The sequence below is a fragment of the Choloepus didactylus genome, chromosome 6, assembly GCF_015220235.1.
Source record: "Choloepus didactylus isolate mChoDid1 chromosome 6, mChoDid1.pri, whole genome shotgun sequence".
NCBI classification, from domain to species: Eukaryota; Metazoa; Chordata; class Mammalia; order Pilosa; family Megalonychidae; genus Choloepus; species Choloepus didactylus.
Genome location: NC_051312.1, coordinates 144,437,465 through 144,461,064, shown reverse-complemented (window position 1 = coordinate 144,461,064; position 23,600 = coordinate 144,437,465). Strand labels below are relative to the sequence as shown.

At 38.4% G+C, this 23,600-nt stretch overlaps 1 protein-coding gene across 6 annotated transcripts in view; it reads left to right on the top strand.

Moving 5' to 3' along the window:
- Positions 1–1,188: 1,188 nt before the first annotated feature.
- The window catches only part of MSANTD2 (Myb/SANT DNA binding domain containing 2), a 28,897-nt gene continuing 6,485 nt past the window's right edge, over positions 1,189–23,600 (top strand). Inside the window, exons 1-3 of one of the 6 annotated variants that reach the window (XR_005217640.1) lie at positions 1,189–1,984; positions 18,948–19,083; positions 23,088–23,198. Coding sequence is in view for 5 of the 6 variants with exons in the window: in XM_037841849.1 (XP_037697777.1) it covers positions 1,208–1,984; positions 23,088–23,343 (1,033 nt within the window). In the remaining variant the exon portion in view is untranslated. Of the gene's footprint in view, positions 1,985–18,947; positions 19,084–19,473; positions 23,344–23,600 lie in introns of those variants that run through there. The other 5 variants (XM_037841852.1, XM_037841851.1, XM_037841850.1 and 2 more) reach the window with 5 other exon arrangements.

The window sequence follows — 23,600 nt, the reverse complement described above, 5'->3', positions numbered from 1 at the left end:
CAGGGAGAGAAACCAAGCCATTAACAGATTGGTTAAGTAACTTGCCTGAGGTCACAAAGCTAGTAAGCCGCAGAAATGGAATTTGAAGTCAGGCATTTTTATTCCAGAATCCATATTCTTAATCAGGATGCTTTGAAAAAAAGAGGAAGAAGAGGATAGAATAAATTTTGGAACTTCTTTATGCTTCTTCATACTGTTAACTTATAAACTACGACGGCATTTTAATATAACATATGAAGACAATTAAATCATCTCCTACTTCATCCCTGTTGCTTATTCCTTTGGCTTTCCAACTAGCAACCATAAATATTAGCCATTCTCATGGGTGATTCTCAGAGTTAAAAATGCAGCCGACCTCAGCTCTTTCTCTTTAACCCAACATATATTTTCTATTTAAAATACTGCATAATTTATTCATAGTCATTGCTCAGCCTCCCGTTATAAGTCCGTTTTGAAAAAAAAAAAAAAAACCCCTTGAGGTTTTTAAGTTTAAGAGGAGAAAAAGAATTAGATATTCAGCTTTCAAGAGTACTGAAATACCTTACAGCTATGTACTGGATTTGGTGTGCAAATGTTCATTAAGTTCCAGCGCTTTGTGGGGCTTTCAGGGATGACTAAAACACTAAATTTATTACCAGAGTTCACAAGAGCTGTCATAATTGACAGTCTTCGTTTTAAATTTCCTTACACTTAAGGGTATGAAAAACAGTGGGGAAAACTGCTCAGGAGTTCTTAGAGGTTCGAACTATAGACAAGCTGTACAAACGCAAAAAAAGACATCTAATTCTTCTACAAGTGGCCACACCCACGCAGACGAGCTGGAAAATAAAGATCACCACCGGAATCAGAGCTGCTATTCTCCAAATAATGGGCACGGATTTCTTGGAAAGCCACAGCATCCCAAACCCAATTCTGGTCCATATCTGTTTTTTAAACCTCCTCCATAAATGCTCTCCTTTCAGCCTTGGCGCCTTCCTGGATCTATCCCGAGCAGATTTCCCCAGCTTCCACCGTGGACATCAGCCTCTGCACCTCGAGGCCAGTTTAGAGGGAAGAGAAACAGAGCAGAGAGGGAGGAGAAAGAGCGAGCGAAATGGTCAATTCCTCCTTAACTCCGAGCCCCCTCGCGGGCCTCACCCCTCCTCTCGGGGCTGAGATTGGAGAGGAAGTGGGAAGGCTCGAATCTGTTCCTCACACCGGCGCCCTCATGCCCCCACCCTTCTCCTCGGCTCTGGGGTTCCGCGCGCCTCCTTCCCGCCCCTCGCCCCGGGAGAGGAGCGGGCGGCGCGGGAAGGCTCGCGGAGAAAGGCTGGCGGGAGCTGACCGGCCCCGCTCCGCAGCCGCCTCCTCTACAGCCGGAGCACCCAGTCGGCCGGCCAGCGGCGCGCCAGGCCCCAAGGCAGCCCCGGAGACCGCGGTGGCCGGATGCACGGGAGCGTCACTTCCGGGCGGTTCAGCAGCGGCCGCTTGGAAGATGGCTGCGCCCTGTGGCTCGGAGCTGCCCGCCAACTCGCCGCTAAAAATCCCGAAGATGGAGGTGCTCTCCCCGGCCTCGCCTGGTGGCCTGAGCGACGGAAACCCATCGCTGTCAGACCCGTCCACGCCTCGGGGAGCCTCCCCGCTCGGGCCGGGCAGTGCGGCGGGCTCGGGGGCAGCGGCGTCCGGGGGTCTCGGGCTGGGGCTGGGGGGCCGCAGCGCCGCCTCGTCCTCGGTCTCCTTCTCCCCTGGCGGCGGCGGTGGTGGGGCTGCAGCCGCCGCCGCCGCCGCCTGCCGGGGCATGTCGTGGACGCCGGCCGAGACGAACGCGCTCATCGCAGTGTGGGGCAACGAGCGGCTGGTGGAGGCGCGGTACCAGCAGCTGGAGGGAGCCGGCACGGTGTTCGGCAGCAAGGCCCCCGGGCCAGCCATGTACGAGCGCGTGTCCCGGGCCTTGGCCGAACTGGGCTACGAGCGGACCCCGTCCCAGTGCCGGGAGCGCATCAAGGTAACCGGCCGCCCGGCCTGGGGCAGCGAACCACAGGCAGAGAGAAGGCGGGGACGCGGGCCTCGGGGGCGGGGACCGGTCCTCCGGGGCCCCGGGGGCGATTCGCATCTCCTCCGCCTCTTTCTTCTCTCTCCGGGAGGGGGCTTTTTTCCAGATGGCCGCCAGCCCGTAGGTTTCCTGAGTTTGAAGTTGGGCGTGTCTGCCGCCGCCCCTCTTTCTTGCCAATTGAGGATGTTCCTGCGCTCTGAAGTTGGTAGTTTTTCATTGTGCGCTGTGCGGCAGTCTCAGTGCCGCTGGCGCCGCTCGCCCCCCACTGCCGGGGCCCCTCGCTTTGTTCCAGGCGGAGGGGCTCCCGGGCAGAGGCTTACAGGCCTGGGGCGGGATTGAGGAAAGGCAGAAGAGGGGGGCCGGTGAGCCCTCAGTTTAGGGATTTTTAATGAGTAGCGGTGACGGAGCCATTCAAAAAGCGCCTTCGGACCGCTAGCCTTTGTGTCAGGCTCCTTGTCATTTGAGATGCTTTGGAGATTTGGTAAAGGCTTGATTGTAGCCAGATTGTATGTTGTTATAGTGGAGTTAGTGGTCACAGTGAAAGTTATCCTGGCTCAGTGTTGGTCTGGAATTTGGAGTGTCGATGCCTCTCTCCAGTGTTAGAGTGGCTTGAGACTCTGCTATGTTTTTGATGTAGCCCCTTCATGAAAGCCAGTTTTCCCCTGCCTTAGTTATGGTGCCTAATGTGACAAGTAAGTTTTCAGCGTGTGTTTGGCTATCCTTGTGTAACTGAATGTTCAATGCGGAGACTTGATTTGGGCTGGAAATTTTGCCACCAGCCGCGTTATCATTTTGCTATTTCCACTGACTTTTAATCTAGGCATTCAAATTTGTATTATTGACAGTTACGGGGTTGTATTTCAGTAGCTAAAATAGCATTACTAAAATAGCATTAGTTCTCTCGTCACTGAGTGGCTGCTAGAGTTGAGATTCGGGTAGGTTTCTTCCAGTATTTCACTGAAATACTTCCTGTTCATAGTCATAGTATCTTTGTACTTCTTTTCTGATAGGGATGGCACTTTCTTCGGGAACTCCTTGAGTGGTAAAAACCCAGTAAGAACAATCATAATCACATTAAGGGTTTTGTTTTGTTTTGTTTTTTTGGTGTGTATTTGCAGACGGAGATTGCTCCGAAGTTTGTGAGGTCTTGTTCTTCTGGAGACATTGTTGCTTAGAGAATTTGATTAAGAAACTTGGATATTTCAAACCTGTTAACTAGTGGTCAAAGAATCTGTGCCCATTTCTCAATTACAAAATTAAATTAGCTTACTTGATAGCATGTACCTTTGGAGCTTCTTATGCCCCCCTCCCGCCACTTTTTTTTCTTTAAAGGATGTTATTAAAGAAGTAGCTAATAAACCAGGAATAGGCCACTATCTCTGAATTCATTCATTTTTCTATTCGAGGTCATTAGAGTTAAATTTGTGGGAGAGATTTTGCACTGGGCTGTTTAGCATTAATCCATGAACTTTTCTTGAGTTTAGAGGTGTACCTAAAGCATTTGTAACTGTTTTAGCTTGAATGGCTTTTGTCCAAAGATATTTGTCAACCAAAGGGGAAAAGTGTTGTCCTATCAGATCCTTACTAAACATAAATCACTCTCCATAAAGTTAATTTGTAAATGATTAGGGGCTGTCTAGTTGGATTGCCTAACTCTCCAGTTATGAGAAGGCATTTCATAAAACAAGGGAAGGAGATTGAACTTCCCTGAAGAATTTTAAAAAGAGGATCAATTTACCTGTCTCTGGACAGATGAGGCCAAGTTGACCCCAAACTCTTAGATGATTTTGAGAATATGGATTCTCTGATCCACAAACTACTGTGGCCAGTAGCAGTTAACAAGGAGGGCAGAGAGCTGCTTTTTTTTTTTTTTTCCCTGAGTGCTCTGCCCCTTAAGTGATTTCAACCCAGTAACTCAAACTATTTCATTAATAACATAATCTTTCCCACCAGAATTATAAGCTCCATAAGGACTGATTCAGGTCTCCCATTCACTACTGTGTCTCCAGGCCCTAGCACATGGTAGGCTTTGAATACATATTTATTAAACTCACCAAATAAAATCTAGAAAGAGGTTATTGGAAAGTATTAAAATCTAGAGGAGTGTTACTCAAATTTTAACACAACGATAGAGAGTTTGGAAACCAGTTTGAAAAATACTGCAATAAAACTACTCTTTCCCTTTAGGAGACTTAGTATGAATGTAATCTTAAACATGGAAGCAAGTGTGGTCACTGAGATTGTAGCCTTACACAAAGATGAGGTAGATGCTTATGAAAATAAAAGCAAAACCTTAAAAAATTCTGAGAATCTCAAATCCCTCAAAACAAATCCTTAGATCCCAGTTTCAGAAATGTATCTGTCTAAGCACACAGATTTTAACTTAAAAGTCAGATATAAACATTTGTGTTTATATCTGAATGAGTAATTTAGAAATCTTTCACTTTATTGTGTTGATGAGAACTGAAAAAAAAAAAAAGAAATTCAGTAATCCTTTTTGCTTTAGATTTTACAAAATAGAAACAATGTGGTAAAAGTAGAAAATGAGGAACTCCTTGTATAGATTAATGTTGTTCACTTAGTGTGAACCTAATGTCAGGCTCACAGAGAAGAAGCACCATGTGAGTTAATTACATTTCTGGTCTACTACTATATTGAAATACCTATCAAAGATTCAAATTATGAAAATTCAGGACATAATTTATTCTAAGTTTGAAAGGGTGAGAATATATTTGTTAGCTTCCGTTTTTCGATGAAAACCTTTCCTTAATTAGGTAGTCTCAACGTGTTGATGTAGCAGCCTTTATCTCATCATATTAAATCTGTAGCATAGGCTGAGGCATCAGAAAGCTGAGTCCTACCCCAGTCCCTTCTCTGACCACCTTCCCGAATAACCTTAAAGTATGTCACTTATCTTCTTTGGACTGTACCTCAGTTGGCTTCTCTGTACAATGAAAGTATTAAAATTGTAAGTAGTGAAACTGAATTAATGTCTCTTGGCTTTTGTTACCAAAGTCTTATTTTCTAATACTATCTCATGAATGTGTGTCTGTGTAAGCACACAGATTTTAATTTAAAAGTCAGAAATAAACATTTGTTTTTTTGCTGCAAAAAGTTTCATTTTGATGCCTGGCATGTCATATTATTGGTATTTGTTCATTCATTTGGATGAAATGGAAATGTTTGAGACTGTCTTGCTACCCAGATTGTTGTTTGATTCTTAAATTTTGTTGCTTTATTTGTTTGCCAGAAGAAAATTTGCTAACAGTTCCTGCCTAATTTTGGAGTGGGATAAACAAATCTAGGTGGTTTTCTCTAGTCATTGCATGATTTTTCTCCTTTTCCAAAGGCCTTTTCTTCATATATCCATTCACCAAATATTTGAGTGCTCACTATGTTCAGGGATGTCCACTAGGTGATAGGATGACTAAAAGCAGTAATGTATAGTTCCTGAAGTCTGAGAGTTTACAGTCCAGTTGAAGAGTTTGTATATACACATCAGAGTTAAAAAGCTATACAAGACAACACAAAGGATGATATGAAAAGCAGTACTTAATTGTCACATGAATAAAACAGACAATAAGTATGATGAGTTCCAAGGAGGGAGAGATCTTATCACAGTCCCTACTGTAGTAGTTGTATTCGGCTTTGAAGGATCTGTTTAGACTTGGAATTCATGAAAGCCTTCCCTTCTGAGCCAGATGCCGTATTCACACTTCAGTCAATCTGATGCATTACAGAAGTCATTTTCAAGTCCCGTATTTTTGGGTGTTCTCCAAAAATTTGCCTCTTGAGAGTTGGCTTTATGTCTTTGAAACAGATGTACACTTCTAGCTCTGCCTCAAGATGAAATGCAAGGTGATTGTGTGACCTAAAAAAACTTGCCTTTGCCAGATCAGTGCTGGTTGCTCATCAGACAAGTTTAAAAGGAGTCTTCTGCCTAGCAAACAAAATGATTAATTTTCTAGGGACATTGCTTAGATTTATTCATCAGTAGTGGTCATAATCTTTGGAACTAGTTTCCTTCTTTAGCAGACAAATCACAATACAGTATATTTGGACTTTCATTTTAATTCTCAAGCTTTGACATTATTTGTTGTGAGAGCCAATAACGCAAAAATAACTTGGAGGCAAAAGATACCTTTGCTCTGTATAAGCATTTTAATAGATTCCTCCCATCTCTGAGGACTTTTCTCTGGTGTTTCCAGACAGAATTTCCCTCTGCATTATCATTGAGAGATTTCCAAGAAACGTGGTTTGTAAGATAGACTTAGAGTCCACTCCTTCCATTTTCTATTCAGCTTCCATTGTTCCCATGCCACTGCCACCTGAAAGCTTGTGCATTCCAGTTTTGCTTGTCTGCTTATGAATCTGACAGAGGCTTGATGAGTCTCTTAAAGAACAGACTATCTCAGATTACAGACTGTACATTTATATTTAGGTTTTCAGTTTTGGAAGGAAGAGCTCTAACAAGCACATGGCAAAACTGAATGAATGGACTTCTGAATTTATTTCCTGGCATTTCAGGAAATCTCTTGAAGATAAGAGTTAAATATTCTGGATTCTTCATTAAGAGGATATATAAAAGAATTTAGAAAACATGTAGTAAAAAGCATTGTTGTTCAATAAAACTTCCCATGATGATGGAAATGTTCTTTATCTACCATTGTTCCATATAGTAGCTGCTAGGCACAGGTGGCTATTGAGCTCTGTGTGGCTAGTGTGCCTGAGGAACTGAATTTTTTAATTTTATTTCACTTTAATTAATTTAGTTTTAAATTGTGAAGAGCCATTTGTGACTAGTTGCTGCAGCATTGGACAGTGTAGGTAAAAAGAGTTGTTATTCAGAGAACTAAAGTATAGTTACTTTATAAAAAGATTCTCTTAGCCACATACTCGGACCTTTAGGGGTAGCTCCAAGTTCCTTCTTCTTACTCTAGCTGGCACTTTACCCCATGAGTAGAAGGAACCTTGATAGAACAAAGAAAATGGTCCACCATTCCAGGAGGAGGAGCATTTAGTATTATAACCTGAATTGACTGGGGCAAACAGTTATCATATTCTTGGTTTTCTAGAACTGTGTTTCCAATAGAACTTCCTGTGATAATGGAAGTATTCAATATCCACAGTGTCCGACATGGTAGCCACTAGGCACAAGTGGCTGTTGAACACTTGAAATGTGGCTAATGAAAATATGAAACAATTTTAAATTTTATTTAATTTTAATTCTTTTTAATGTATATAGCCACATGTGGCTAGTAACTATTATATTGGCCAGAGCAGCTTTGGGATGATGGTGTTCAAACTTTTTTGCTTATATACTCCCATAGAGTTTTGAGATCCACGTAAACCACTCCAATATTTTTAAGCTGACACTAAAATTTTTTCATCATGTGTTCTAAAGTTTATAGGAAGCTAATAGATTGGGAAAAATATTAAATATTAAATATAGATGAAAATTGGCTATACAGTTTATTGAATAATGTAATCTGAATCTGAAAAAAAAGTGCAAAATTCATATCTGTAGGTTCTTTTAGATGTATCTTGAAAATTTTGGCTGTCAGGAAATATTCTGGTTACATTTAAAAGAAACAACATCACTAACTCATATTGCTTTGGTTATTCTAAATTTAGGGGTCAACTTTCACCCCTAAAAAATAAATATATAATATATATATATTAGACTGGGAATGGCCAGAGCCCCTAAGGTTTTAAGGTCCCTTGAACAATCATTAAAGGAGGTTTTCCCCAAAACCACTATTTCCAGTTCTGTCTCCCTGGGGGTTTTTACCCCTCAGAGCAATGTACCGTAGTAAGATTTGTGATGGGTGAAAGAGATATCTTTCTTTTGTAAACCAGGGAAAGAGCTATTATGTACAATGGAAAATTTAAAAAAAGACTATAAGGAAACTGAAGACCTGGAAATTGATTCCTTTAAACCTATTCATACATGCAAAGACTTAAAAAGACTTCATTATGTAGGCATGTAGGTTCCTCATTGGAAGACCACTGCTTTAGAACTTGGAGCATCTTTTTGACAACTTCTTGGCTTTGGTGGGGGGACTGGGCTGTTGAATACCACTGCCCTTAGAAAGCCCAGAGGGAAAGAGAAGTTTACAGGGGAAAGGTGTGGCGCTTAACTCCTGGCTAAGAGCCAGATATCTGGGGAGAGATTTGCAGCTCTTGCCCATTCTTTTCCATGAGACTCAAATGAGATTCATCTCAGGGTTTCTTAAAATACTAAGGTTGGAAGTGAGGACTTTGTTTTTCATTTATTCACCAATAAATATTTGAGTGCCCTCTGTGCCAGTACTGTGGTAGGCCCTGGAGATACAGCAGTGTTCCTTTTACCTTCAATAAAAGGGTCTGATTATTAAAGAACCAGTTGTAATACTGTGAACAATGGGTTGTATGCCATGCTAATGTTAAGCCCATGGTGCTATAGGAGCACACACGAAAGGCAAGTTGTCCTGCACTTTCAAGAGCGGATCCTGAAGGCGAAGTGAAGTGGGCAGAGAGAGTGGAGGAGATGAGCAGTTTGTATGAGTCCAGAGGCAGTTTTACCTAGAGTAGTGCAAACTGCACATACAGTAAACTCTTTTTTTAAATTTAAGAATCCAAAATTGGAAGCAAGCAAATAATGAAATTGTTCCAAAAGTTTTTAATAAGCAGTCAGCCATTTAAAAAGTCATGCCTTTGAATTGAAGAACTGTTTGCCATGACACATGGAATGTGGTGACTGTGTGACTTGTGAGCTGTGAATGACTGGTTGTTGGTGCCCTGAGACCCATGTAACAGTGTGTGACTGATAGTTGGGGGATAATGTTATCATGGACACACCAATTTCTGGTCATTTATATGTTTTGAGTAATAATTATTTTTATAGAGTCAAATTGCATCTGCATAAATATTAAATATTCTGATTCAGTAATTTATAGACTGGGAAGAAAAAACAAAGCAGTGTATCTATTTTGATCACAATCCTCAATAAGAAAAATATTTTACCCTGGAACGTAGTATTTACATAAAATTCAACATACATGTATAACTGAAACAAATTTCAGAAGCATAATGATTACAATAATAATAGCTACATTGTTAGCTAACAATGTAGCATTTACTCTATACCATGCACTGTTCTAAGTGCTTTACAAATATTAATTCACTTAATCCAGTGTGATACACTGTACTGTGTTCTATTTTATTTAGTTTTTTTTCTAAAATGATCGTCACAACCCACTAAAATTGATTTCCCAACCCACTGATGGGTTAGATAAAAGAAGATTAGAAGATATTGAAGTGAGATTGTCTTTCTTAACCATTATGCTCTTTTAGAGTTAGGTATTGAAACTCCAGAAACATTAATTTGGAAAAGGTCAGGTCCCAGATAGTCTGGTGAAATGTTTTATACTTGTAGTTTCAGAGAGCTGGAGTCTTAAGGTTTGAGAGTTGAGGGTGATGGGAGGTGGGAAATGGTAAGAAATGAGACTGGAGACATAAAGGGTCAGATAGTGTGATAAGGAGTTTGAGCTTTATCCTAGTCATCAAAGGATTTTGAGCATAGGAGTGACGTTCATTTTAGAACAGTCACTGTCTGCAGTTTGGATGGATTTGAAGGGGCAAGACCGAAAGCATAAAGGTCATTGTGATCTAGACAAGAAGTGAAATAAAGTGGTGGCAATGAAGATGGAGAGAAGTGAACAGATTTCAGATATATCAAAATCAGTGGGGCTATTTGGAGTATCTGAACATTTTAATTTACAGAAGTTTTTTAGATCTTAACTTGTAACACAACTCACTATCAACTTCTCCACCAACAGGATTCTTTGCTTAAGTTTCATAGCTTAAGTTTTTAGGCTTGATTTCTAGAACTCGATGAGATCCAACTAAAACACCTTATTAAGATAGTCTTGTCTGTGTTGTCTTTAGGATATACTCTGTACAGACTCTTGGATTCTTCTGTTTCCTAATCTTCAGAAGTGATTATCCTGCCTTCTTTTTTCTCTTTTTCTTAATATTACCTCTTTTCATCAGAGAGTAAGAACGAATATTCAGATCCAAGATTTTAAATGTTAATTGCCATATGGCTTCCCTGAAGTATGCCTGTATCACTAAGTTGAGGTAAAATAGTAGTTTTTAATTTGTGTGATGTTTAAAAGATGGAATAAAATGGGGTGAGGGGATCTTCCTGAGTTTTTAAAATTTGATTTTTAGGATTGCAGGGGTGATTAGGCACTCTTTAATTTTATTTCTGCCCTGTGGTTACTGTAATGTGTTCTTCTGCCTGCTATTTGCCATTGCCAAAACTTAAAAAAATTTAAAATGAATGCTTAATGAATCTGTGCCTTGTATACATATATTACAAATCTTCTGGAGTTTGTAATCCATGTTGAGTCTTTACCCCCTATTGTTCTGAATGATTGAAAGTTGTCTGCATATTGGAAAAAGACGTGTATTCAAATCTGTATAATTCATAATTATTTGTAGTTGAGAGAGTCCTCAAAAGCCAATGGAAAAACAATGTTTCTTTTATTGGCACTAATCAAGCAAATGTTACCTTGTCACTTAGGAGGATATGTTCTTACTCCTCAGTTAGTAAAATACAAACCTGTGTTTATTCTCAGGCATTTTAGGAATGACAGCCGTTGTTTTGCTTTTATATATGTGTTATTGGCTGTATTCATAATTTACCTATTTTGAGATACCAAATAATATTTCATTCAATATAAATTGATGAGAATAGAGTGGACATTGTTTACTTAGATATTTTTTAGTTGCAGTTTTGCAGCCTATGTAAGACTACTTTGTTGTAATAGACTGGATTTTTGAAAATCACAATATTGTTTCTCGACTGACTTAAGGTTATTTCATTTATTTAAATAAGCCAATTATGTTTGTAATTGATATTAATAAACTAGAATAAAGTTCATATCTACCAAAAACTGCTTTTATTATTTTTTAAAACACCTACAAATACTTTTTTTTCTAAATAGGAAGAGCTGGTTTATGATTTAGAAAGAGCATGATAGATCAGAAAGTACCTTGACCTTGTATTTGATCTCTCAACCACCTATATATATAGTTTTAAGGAATTTCCATCCATCCATTCATTCATTCTACAAAAATGTATTGAGCACCTTCTACATGCTGGGCATTGATTTAGGTGCTGGGGATACATCAGTGAACAAAATCGACAGAAATCCCTCCTTCCAAGAGCTTATATTCTGGTAGAAAACATTATAGTATTTAAAATATCTAATTCAACACAGAATGAACACAGTTGGGGGGAAAAACCCACCTTAAATAAGATACTCCTTGATATCAGCCTTATTGACTTCAGAGAGTTTGAACTCTTTACCTTTTATTATCCATAAGAAGTAACAATCCATTTATTGTTGGCCATGAAGCTGTTTGCCTTTGCTTTATTAAGAATGCTTTACAGAATTTAATATTATTCCTTTGTATTGTATATATCTGGTTGTCACTGAGGCTTGCACCTCCTAGCAGCAAAGCGCAACATCATTAGCATTCACTCAGTTGCGGTTTCTAAACCCCTAGGCACAGTGCTGGATACTAAAGGTACGGGCAGCTCTGCAAAACCAGGCAGCGTCCCTTCCCTCAGGAGTTTTCCCTCTTGGGCAAATCAGGAGGCATTGTTAATTGTTGGGCTTTGGGTGGTCATGGTTGGGTCAATTTTAGAAGAGTATAAAATAATTATTTTTCTTTATATAACCACATTAAAAAATTAAGAGGAAAATTAAAGGGAAAAATGTTAACTTCTTCACAATAGCATAACCACATATCCATGAAATACTTTGTCATTTTTCAAGAAGTGGTGGGAAATATGATTTTAATTCCAGTTAAGTGTCATCTAGGCATCAAAAGGAATGAGAGGTCTACAAGCTTTTTGTTCTGTCAAACTCCAAGAAAATATATGGATCATTCATATTCCTTGTTTCTGTTCATGCTGCCTCTTGCCTGCCTTCTGCCTCTTGTAACCAGGTTGCCCAATGAGAAAGGCCTAATCCTCACTCTAAATGGGTGGTTAGGATCCCCTTTTCCCCACTACCTTGGTTTATGTGGCAGTCAGTGTGTTTGTCATTATGTTCTTGTCAAGACTATAAACCTTTGAAAATAGTTAAATGATTGGCTTTTATTATAAAGGAGGAACCTATGGGCAAAAAATGGAAGAAGCCATGATGATATAGCCAGGTGTTTCTGGAACCTGTATAATATGTGGTCAAAAACACGTTTATATAACAGTGTTACCTAGTATGCACAGATCTAAAACTAGGTATAAGCTCCTTTTACTTATAGAACTCACATTACCAAGCAAAAGCAACTTCTACAACACTGTAAGTACTGATAAAACTAAAATCAAATCAGCATTCCTTTAATATTTTGGATGATGATGTTTTGCTGAAACTTACTTGCTTTTTCCCAATATGACTATGATACTGACTGCTGTAGTGCAGGTTCTTTTGAGTTTGTTATTCCTCCATGTTATTCCTACCATGTGCCTTGTGATAATGTACTGCTACTACTTGTCTCTACTTGAACTAACTTTTATTCATAAGGCACATTGGTTTCCTTATGGTTTGACTGTATAATTTATGTCATAATGATAGCTAACATTTACTGAGTGCAAGCTATTAGGCAGACACTGTTTTAAATGCTTTTCTTGTATTTTCTCACTTAAGTCGCACAACAAATCCACGTGAGAGGTAGTATTAGCCCCACATTACAGATGGAGAAATAGAGGCACAGAGGGATTAATTTGTCTAGTGTCACAAAGCTAAATGAAGCAATCTGACTCCAGAAAACATGCTCTTAAATTCTTGGTTATATTGTCTCCCTATATCACCAGCCCACCTTTATTAAATTTTGACAATAATATTGGCACCAGTGCAATCATAAACTCATAAATGCAATGCCAAAATCACATAGCAGCCTCCAGATAGACGTCAGTATGCTTATACATGTGGAACATTGAAATGAAAAAAATTTTAAATTTCTTACATGTAATTCAAAGCACCCTAAGATTGTGAACACAGTAAGAAAAACTGATTTGGAAGCCCTAAGGAAAGCTTTAAAACAGGTGAAACAGAAGTAAAGCCTTTATTGGAGAAGATTCATTAGGTCATTCATTTTCAAGTCTATATAAATGTTGGTGTTTGTTGGACAAGCTACTCTTAAAAGAAGTAAGTTTGAATGATAGCGGGAGAAACATTTACAATGTAGAATTATTTTTTAACAGTAAAAGCAGTTAAGGATGTGGCTGACCAAAGGAGTCTGTGAAATGCCCTGTATCCTATGCCTGCCGTTGTTTACCTAATGTCGGTAAACATTTGGTTACTTATCACCCTAGAGTGATGGGGACAAGAGGGCTGTTTTGTGAAGTAGAATATGCGTTGAGAAAACTAAAAATAAAACAGAAAATAAGAAGTCAGAGGGAATGCAGGGAGTACAGCAAGTAACCCATGTAAATATGGTTGCTCCAGCTAAATATTAAAATGAGCTATGAGCTTCCTGGCAACTATGACAAAAAGGTAAATACAGTGACTTTATAATTTTCAGTGCCGCTGAACAGAAGCATACCAGTTCCTAGTTTAGAAACTCAAAATGAATTCACATTAAGGACACCCTGATAGTGACCTTGGATAAGCCCTTACCCTTCTCTTGATTTTCTTGTCTGTTAAATGAAGATGCACCATATAGCTCTCAGTATATATCTGATGTGCTGCCCTCCGGGAGCAAGGCACTGGTACCCGTTCTCCCCGCCCTGCCCCCCAGCTGCTTGGAGGCCTGGCTGCTGATGGCTTATGGTTGAATTCCTCCTAGGAATTTCCCTTTGCCAAGGGAGCTGCCTCACCCAAGGTTAGGCCCCTTCTCCAGTGGCAGCCTGAATCCAATGACTGTTCAGCACTGAAATACAATTGAGCCTCCTTGCCTCAATTTAGGACAGCTCTGAAAGTTGCATGACTCACCTTAGGATCGGGCCTCTGTCCCAATTATGTCTTAGTCCAACTTCTTTCTCCGCCTAATTCTGCTTCCTTCAGTCTCTCACAGGCATTCATAAGAGCCCTCCTCAGTAAACTTCCTGCACACAGTCTCCTCAGGGTCTGTTTCCAGGGACACCTCTTTTAGCACTATTGTAAGAATTAGGGATAATCAATGTAAACTGCTTAGCACAAATCTCAGCACACAGTAGACACCCGGGAAATGGCAGTTATGGCCTTACAAAATTTCATTACATGGGATATGGAGCCACATAATGGACAACATTTGATTTTTGTAGAAGATAAGTTTATTCACATGGCCATGTCTCTTTGCAATCCCCATAAAGCTAAGAATGAGATATAAAAATTCTACCAAGGGAGCTATAAAAGTAGTTTTATGAATTTCTTTCCAAAAATTTCCTAAATATGTTCAGGTTGCCCAAGGACAGATGCTTACAATAAGCTTTAAAAATGCTTATTATTTTAAGGTTTTCATAAAAAGGGTATATGTCAGAGTATGAGGTTATGTTCTTTCCATGCACTTAGGATCCGTGGTTGGCACAGCATAGATACAAAAACACTTTTGGAGTAATTCACTCCTATGTTTTCTTTTTTTTTTCACAATTGACTGAATCTTGACTTCATGTTTGTACCCAGATGTCTTCAAAGAGGATTTCTAACAACCCTAATTTTTAAATGATTTTATCTGCATGTCAGGATTATTCTTTTTTTCACATAAAATTTACTCATGGAAAAAATCTATATTGTGAATTATCTTTGCATTATAGGTGGTAGTTTTTAGGCATGGTTGATTGTGGAACTCTTGGTTCATAATGGATAGTGTTTGTATGGGGGAGCCTTTAAAGATGAATGGTTCTCCCCTGTAATGCTACAAATACTTTGAATAAATTCTGTTGGGTGTGATTTTTAGATAGCACATACTAATAATGCCATTTTTAATGTCATCCAAATACCACTTTGAGGTGGTGCCCAAGGGTGTGAGGAACTGAGAAAAAGATTCAATAGAGACACTGACATAGCAACTTCAAAGGTGATGGAGATACGATGAAAATCACCTCTAATCTGTCAATTGTTTACTAATAATTGATTTTTTTTCCTTCCATATGGGAAGTTCTAGACAAATAGTGTTATCTGCCTATCTTTGATGACTGTAGCTACCTATTGCCACTATGTCTGAAATAGTTAAGTGGTTCATTGTACCCTGATTTTTTCACCTGTCCTAAATAAGAAAGACATGAGGACTCCATGTCTAAAAGGATTCTTGTATCCCAAAGAAGCCTCTAAAAGGAACATGTATGTGAGGTGTTACTGTTAGTATGAGATATGTGTCTGTATGAAGTACAGACAATATAGGGTTAAAGCTTTATGATCACGTGAATTTTGTTCATTGAGTAATGGAAGATGTTGATTTTTGACAGTATTGCCCTTCATGTGTGTTTTTTTTCCCTTCATAATCTGAATGGGGAAGACCCTCAGCTGTTAGAATGAAGGAACCTAGGAAACTTAGGGCTTGACACCTATTGAGAATCAAAACTTCCCAAATTATATAGTCAATGCAAGAATCTCCCCCTCGCTAAGACAGTACTGCCCAGTTATAAACACAGAGTTAGTGAGTCGATGATAGCCAAATTCAGAATGAAGTGCAAGCTGATAGGATTCAACCCTTGACAGGCCCTGTAAAGACTGAGGCTCCAGAGAGGGAAGAGATCTTGGTTTGGGGTGGTCCTATTAAAGTCCAGGAAACAATGGAGTCTTTTTATTTGTCAGAGTTACCTTGTCTTCTTAAATATCGTTTTTATTTGTTTCATTTGTAAGGCATAAGAAAAAATAAAATTTGTACAGGACTGCAGAGTCCTTTTTGACAGGCGACCCCTTCTCTTTTCTGCTCCCAAGAAAAATAACAAGCCCGATAGATAGTTTTAGAACAGTCTTGCCCACTGCAAGTTCTTGTGTGTTTCAAAGAAATTAATGTGTTTTTTAATTACCCATATGTTTTATATCCTTTTCTGCTCCTGCTTTTCTCAAAAGGTTTTAGGATCCCTACCCACCTTGGATTTATTCTTCATAATTTATAAATACAACCCACCATTGTGGCTAAACAATGAGTTTCATGATTTTCTTTGCTAAGAAAAATTTGATCCTCTTTGCTAGTGATTTACTACTTTGGAGTTATCTTAATTCATTTATTTGGTAAATGTATATTGAACAGCCTTTATGCAGTGGGCTCTGTTCTGAGCTCAGAGAACAGAGATGAACAAGGCAGACACTATCCCTACCTCCTGGAGTTTGCAATCTAGTGGATTAGCTCTCAGTGCTAACGAGTGGCAGTTGACACTCTCCATATGCTGGATAAGTGAGGAAGTTGGAATAGAGGATCTCTAAGATTCTTTTCTATTCAAAAACTTCCATAACGTCTTAGTAGCTAGAGCCCATGTGTGCAATTAGAGCCTTGGGTATCCCCCCTCACCTCCCTTTTAGATCATTGTATTTACAAAGTTTTATAAAAGAAAATTTTGGCAAGAATAGTGACGTAGATGGCTGAGGAATAGGACAAGTGCCATGGAGAAGCCAATTAAGTTAGAGGACCTTTCTTATTACTTAAAGACATTGATGTCCATACTGTGAACAATTTCAGTGGAATAATAGATCAGGTTTTGATCCCATTGGGTTCAGGATTGAATTAGTGTGGATTCCAAGCACTGCCTTTGAGACCCTTCCAGTTGTTAAGATTAATACTCACATTTGCAGTATTAAAATTGCAAGATGTCAAAGCTTAGCCACTCTGTCTACTAAGGAAGGTAGTCAAGACTTACTTGCCTATACTTGCTTTCTGGATGTATGAATTTCCCTGTTCTAAGTTGTTACCTTAGGTAATTTATCCAGCATCTCTATTGGTAAGTCAATCAGATAATGAATGATCAAGTACTATGTGATACAATTGGACAAAATAATGTGCATAACTAATGAATCTTTTCATTTGCTTAATTGGCACTTCAGAAAAAGATTTCTTCCCAGCAGGTAGAAAAAAGTGCTATATTTTGTGAAGGGTAAATTGATACCTTTATATACCCTTATCAATAGAAATTGTTTTCTTTAAGAAACTGAAATTTGGCTGCCTCTTAAAGGAAATAGTAATACTGCTTTATCTAAATGAGCAGGATACTGAACAAATTGGATACATTGTATTTAAACTGGTTGTTCCAGTCTTTAGACTCTTGTGAAGCTCAAGACAAAAATTAAGTCTATCTTCTTTTGGGGCTTCTGACTAATATGCCAGACTGCTTAGCAAATGTAGAATTAAAAACTTAATCATAGTATAGAAAAGAGATTTTTTTTTTTTTTTAAACCAGAGATTCTTGTATGATCTAAGAGAGTCCATGCACCCCTTGAAATTGTATAGCAAAGTTTGCATATGTGTGTGTGTTTCTGGGGAGGGTATCCATAGTTTCCATCAGATTGTCAAAGTGATCGATGATCCAAAAAGGCTAATAACCTCTGAAAATGACAAGCAAAAAATTTAAGAAAATAAATTATATACTTGCCAAAACTTGCTCTGTAGTACTAGGAACTGGAAGAATATGAAGAAAGTTTGCTTATTTTTTGTTTTTAAAGGATTTAGGTGATTAGCAAGTCAGTTTGCCAGACACTAATGTGAAGAAAACAAAAGAAAATAGGTGGTAAAATTTCTGCTACTCCTGTGTGGATTTTGCTGTTAGTTGATTTCCTAATCATTAGTTACAGGTCTGCATCAAGAGATATGTATAGTGATTTATACTATATTTTTGTCATCCCTCTTGCTGTGTGCAGAATTGTGTTAACTTATGTCTGCTATTCTCTCCTACCTTTCTGCTCACAGTACGAAAATAAAGCTAATTAAAGAAGTTTTGATTTCTTCTTAAAGATATTAAAATAAACCAGGTGGTATTTTGTTTTATTTTATTGCCTCAATCAACTAAGAGCAACTAGTTATAATAGTTATAGTAACTGTTAGTTTAAAAGAGGTAACTTGACAAATAATAAAGCAGTAACAGTTTAAAGGAAGAAGCAAGTTCTCTTGAAAAGGCTTTTGGTGCTTTAACCTACACACCTGCTTTAGCTTGAGTATTCTAATACTTTTATAAGAAAATCAGTTACTAGAGATATGCTCTCAGTATAATTTCCCTTATCTCTTGGGGCATGTATTATGTGATTTTTTAAGGTTTTATTTGTAATAAGTGTATTCTTTATTTAATCAAAGGAATTACAGATTGATTATGCTTAGTTGTCAGAGGGTTAAGATAAACTATGCAATCCATTTCTAGTATGGCCAGTTTGACAACTACATTTGAAAATCTGTTTTACTGCTTGTTTTTTCTTATAACGTTGTTTCCTGCTGTTATTAACTAAGCTGTCCTCCCTGCAGTTTGACTTTATTTTTCATCTGACATCTTAGACTGATCATACCAATGTTTTCTAAACAACACATTTAGATAGCTGTTATTGCCTTATTTCTAGAGCTCTTTGTTATATACTCTGTTCCACTTACACTGTTAGAACAGTGGTTTTTCATGTTGATTATTTTATGGTTGTATGAAATGGGGCAAATTTTGAGAAAATTATTGAGCCAGTAGCAGAATTAGTGGCGTGTGTGTGCCCTTATGATTTATTTAGTTTGCTTCCTACTTTGCCACACCAGAGAAGATTTCAGTTCTTCTCGCTTCCTGAAAGTCAAAGGAGGGATTGGAGGACACTGAGGCAAAAAAAAAAAAAAAATCTTATTTTCACCCCAAAGTAGCTTATAAGATGTTAGGAAGGCCTTTGATGAAACCATTGGCCCTACTTATAGATCTTATTTTCCAAGCCTTTCATTATTTTATTTGCCCTTTTCTGAACTCTACAATTTCCCTCTCTTGTAGCTGGTTCGATGCCCAGAACTGAATGCTGTGCTCCAGCTGTGGCCTCACCGGTGCTGAATAGAGAGGAAGAGCCACCTCCATAGCTTACATGTGATTCCTCTGCTTATACAACCCAATACTGGATTTACTTACTTTGGCAAGATAGCTGCATTGTGCACTGTATTTAATGTTACGTGTACTGTAACCCTGGGTCTTTCTCTGCATTGCTGCCGTTGAACCCCAAATCCTGCCAATCTGAAACTCCTGCCTTTGTTTACCTGCCCCCCCCCCATAGATTCCCCTTACATTCATCCACAATGAATGTCATCTACTTATTCTCTCATTTCCTTTCACTCTAGTCTTAAAAACTTTGGCAAATCTTTCACTCTGTCCTATAAATTGTCAGATGTCAGCCATCTTCTTTTTCTCTCTGCTTTGGTAATGGGACATCTTTCAAGTCTTTTCTCTGTTTTTTTTTTCCCCTTTTGTGGTCATTAAGTACTTGGCATGGTGGATTTAGTAAGCATTCACCTGGCATTTCTTCCAGATGAAATACCTGTAGACTCCTGATTTGACCACCTGATCAAGTAACCTATACTTTAGTTCTTCTATTCAGATTTTCTTGATTTCTTCTGATCTCTATCCCTATGACCTCATTCATGGCTCTTCCTATAAGGAGGAGACAATAAGATAATACCAACGTACTTAGAGATTTCTGACAATAAGGGAAGTAATATTATTCCTAATTATGAATAGAGTAGTCTTTAATAATCTTAAGATACTCTTTCCCCTCTGAATCTTAATTTAAAATATACTTAGATGTTTTGAAGCTTAAGTTACTATAAATTTCTGAGATGAGTGAAGTAAAGGAGAAGGAAGGGAAGCAAGGTGTTTGTGTTGAATAGGACATGGTTCTCCAAGAAAAGCCAAATGGAGGTTCGTGTTGGGTTTGGTTAGCTTTCTGCAAGTGGGAGATGAGACTTCATTTTTCCTAGATTCTGGAGAATTATTTTAATTTCAGATTTAGAGTAGGTTTTTAAGTTGTTTTATTTAGTATTGTTGACTCACAATCTTTTTTTTTTTACAAGAGATTTAAGGTTTTATTAAGATTGTATTTAAACACTGAATCAATTTTTACTGTGGCTGTTGTCTTTTTTCCATATAAATATCTTAAAAAAGAACTACTTGATCTTTCAGGGTATCCATTTTCATCTACTCATATAAAACACTGCAGAGATCCAATTATATATTCATATACCATGCAGTCATACATAACAAATCGTACATTTGATTGTTCACAGTACCATTACATAGTTGTGCATTCATCACCAAAATCAATCCCTGACACCTTCATTACCACACACACAAAAATAACAAGAATAATAATAATTAAAATGACTCACAATGTTTTAATTACTTGCTTTGGTTAATCATTTGGTGTGTGGAAAGTATAACCTTTTTTTATTTATTAAGGATGTTAAGAACTGGAAGATCTCCATATATCCTTTTTATCCATTTTTAAACTCCTCAAGTTTAACTAAATGCCAGTGTTTCCAAGCTGATGCTTGGAGTCCTACTTTTTTTTTTCCATCTCAGTTGTGTCCCATGTAAACAGTTCCTGCTTGGATCTTGTCTTTACTGAACCCGGAAGTTACCTTCTTAAGTGTATTAACATCTTGACAGAGTTAAAATCAATCTGGAAATCTTTTAATATTATTTCCATACACCAAATTCCTATCAGGTGGATTTAGAAGTTATGAAACATCTTTCCTTCAGACACCTAATAGATCTTTTATATTTCCTCATATTACACTATGAAAGCATATTATAAAAGTACACCACAAAGTAAGAGGTGGCAAGAGCCACCTTTTTGATGAAATATAAAGTATATCACCTGACTATTCTTCCACATATCTCTTACCATTAGATATTGCTAATTGCCTCATTTACAATTGCACAAAACCAGTAAAGGTTTCCAAGAAAGCAAGAGTCTTTTCTGTGGTTTTCCACCAAATACATTTCAAAGATTTGTGGCTTTGCTTATGCCTGTGTCATTTCCTGATAAGTGTTGAGCTTTGTAAAGCACCTTTCTTCAAAGGAACCTTAATTTTATCCTTGACTTCTGTAGTTACCCTCAGTGATAGAGCCGAGCCAGCTGGGCTCTTGTGTGCCGTGTGCTTTTCTCCAAGCAGCCAGTAAGTAGGGAGCATTGGCGTGGTTTCCATCTCCATTTATGGCCTTGGAAGGGTGAAAGAAGCATGGTTGGGACTCTCCATTTACGGTCCTTGGAGGAGTTGAAAAGTGGTTGGGGTGTTCTTGGAGGCAGAAACTAGACATTGTGAGATAAAAATAAATTGCCAGGGCATGTTTGCAATGCAAATTCCAGTCCCTGCAAGGAGGGCAGAGGGCACTGGGAAAGGGGAATATGTGGAAAGTCAAATGAGATCTGCTGCAGGCATTTGTTTCCTGCCATTGGAAGGTTTGCCCATGACACACTTTTCCCAAGCTCATATTTCTGATTTGTTCTATGAAGTTTTGTGTTATGTAGTTGTGACCATCTCTTACCAAGAGAAAGAAGGAATGCTGTATATTATCAGAAACCTCAGTTCTTTAAAAGCATGATTCGAGGCACTGGAAAAGATCTCAAGAAAGGGAGAATGAAGCAGGTACTTAGGTAGGGGCTAGGCCTGCTGTCTTTAGGGTGGGTGACTGTGTCATTGCTCTGCTAAGTTTGAGGAAGATCATCATGTTTGCCCTGCTTTTATGGTTTCTTGTGTCCATCTGGATTTCTGGCCTCAAGGGAGAGATTTGCCAAGTATTTGACAGAGTGTTTTGTAATTTGTTAACTGTGATTTAAAGATGCTGAACTTTCATGGAGGCTCTATAAAGATTATCAAGAGTTGTTTTGATTTGCCAAGAACAGATGATATTTTGGCTTATGGAAGGCAACCTCACCTTTAGGAGAAATTTATAGTCTGACCAATGCCTATAAATTAAGTCTGCAGTGACTCGGTTTTGCACAGTTGAGTAAGAAAGTATTTGGGAGCCACCAGGGAAAAGGGTCTTGTATCCCAAAAAAATTCTTAGGATGAAACCCAGTAAAGTAGAAGGGAGATTAGCAGGAACAAAGGGAGGCAGAGATGGGATACAGTCTATGAATGTAACTAAACTAAATTACTTAATTTGGAAGCTGGGATCAAGTCCTTGATTTATAAGATAGCATACAATGTACCATTAAACTCAGAAGCCTGGACTAATAATCAGAAATATGCATTAGAAACAAAGACCATAAAGAAAATTAAAGGGTTGTACAAGATAATAAAATGATCCAGTATTTATCTGTGGACCTGCATAATGATATTTGCTGTGTGCCATATGGCAGTAAAAGAAGTGAAATAACATTCTCCCCTTCCCCCCAAAAAAAGAAAAGATTGGCCTCATTTGTTGGTTTGTTTAGCTGGCAGTTTGAGTTGGTAGAATAGATGAGCTTTTTTGGCTAACTTTTAGACAGAGGTATTAGTGTACTGTTTCTTGATAATATTTGAGACTGGGAGTTTGTAGCATTATTGATTGTATCTTTATTTTAAATTTTAGTAGCTTCCCCAGAGACAGAGTTAGTAAGGAATATGGACTATGTAAGTGATGTTTTACTAGCTAATCAGTTTAGGCAATTTTTACCCTGAATTCCTTCTTAATCAAGAGTAAGGAAGGTTATATTCTTTGCTTTGGGGAATTCTTCTTTCTGTCCTACCTTCCCTCACTTTTTCCAAATTCTGAGCACAATTAGCAGCTCTCTCTCTTCTGTGGCAGGTGTGCATCCTATTGGCTGGCTGGTATTTCTTGTTTTTTTCCCCCCCTTATTCTTTTTAAATTGGGGTGGGGGTATAAAAATATGTGTATGGGGTACATGCAATAATGTTGTAATGTTTTTTTGTTTAATGGATAATTAATTGCAAAATAATTGTTTGAATTATAACATGTTTGAATAAATGCTAAAATTAGTATTTTTTTCCTAATATATTAATGAATTTGAAATCTGGCATTCCTGTAACAATGTGTCTATGTTTGTCTGTGTCTGTCTAATAGTAATTAATATCTGTGGTCCATACCTGGAAGAGGAAGTACAGCTTTAAAGGAATAACAAAAGACTTTGTGTCTTAGACCCTTCGCAGGTGTTACAGTCGGGTGAAAGAACATGGTGTTGGGAAAAGAAAGAGCAGTTACACATTTGAACAGTTGGAACAGGTGTTTGGTCAGGGAGGATGGGATGCTCAGCCCTGCCAGCCTGTACTTATTAACAGTAGTGGCTTGTACCAGGAGCTGGAGTCAGATGGCAGCACTATGGAGGAGTATTCACAGGAGGACTGGGGAAACCACAGTCAGGATCTCCATGGCTATCCAACAGATCAGGAATTGGGTAAGAAAGCCAATGTGTGTGATACTTACCTGTATATATATGTATGAATATATATATATATATACCTTTATATGCGCACCAGCACCGATAACCTGTATCTGCTTGTACTGTTCCCACTGTTGGCACAAGGCCCTTAGTCTCTTTGGGGTACTGCTGGTGTCCTCGGTGCAGCCTTAAACTGCCAGCTAGTGCTTGGTTTTGGTCATCTGGTGATTGGAGTACCAGCAAGATTCCTAAAGACACCTAAGAATTCCTGC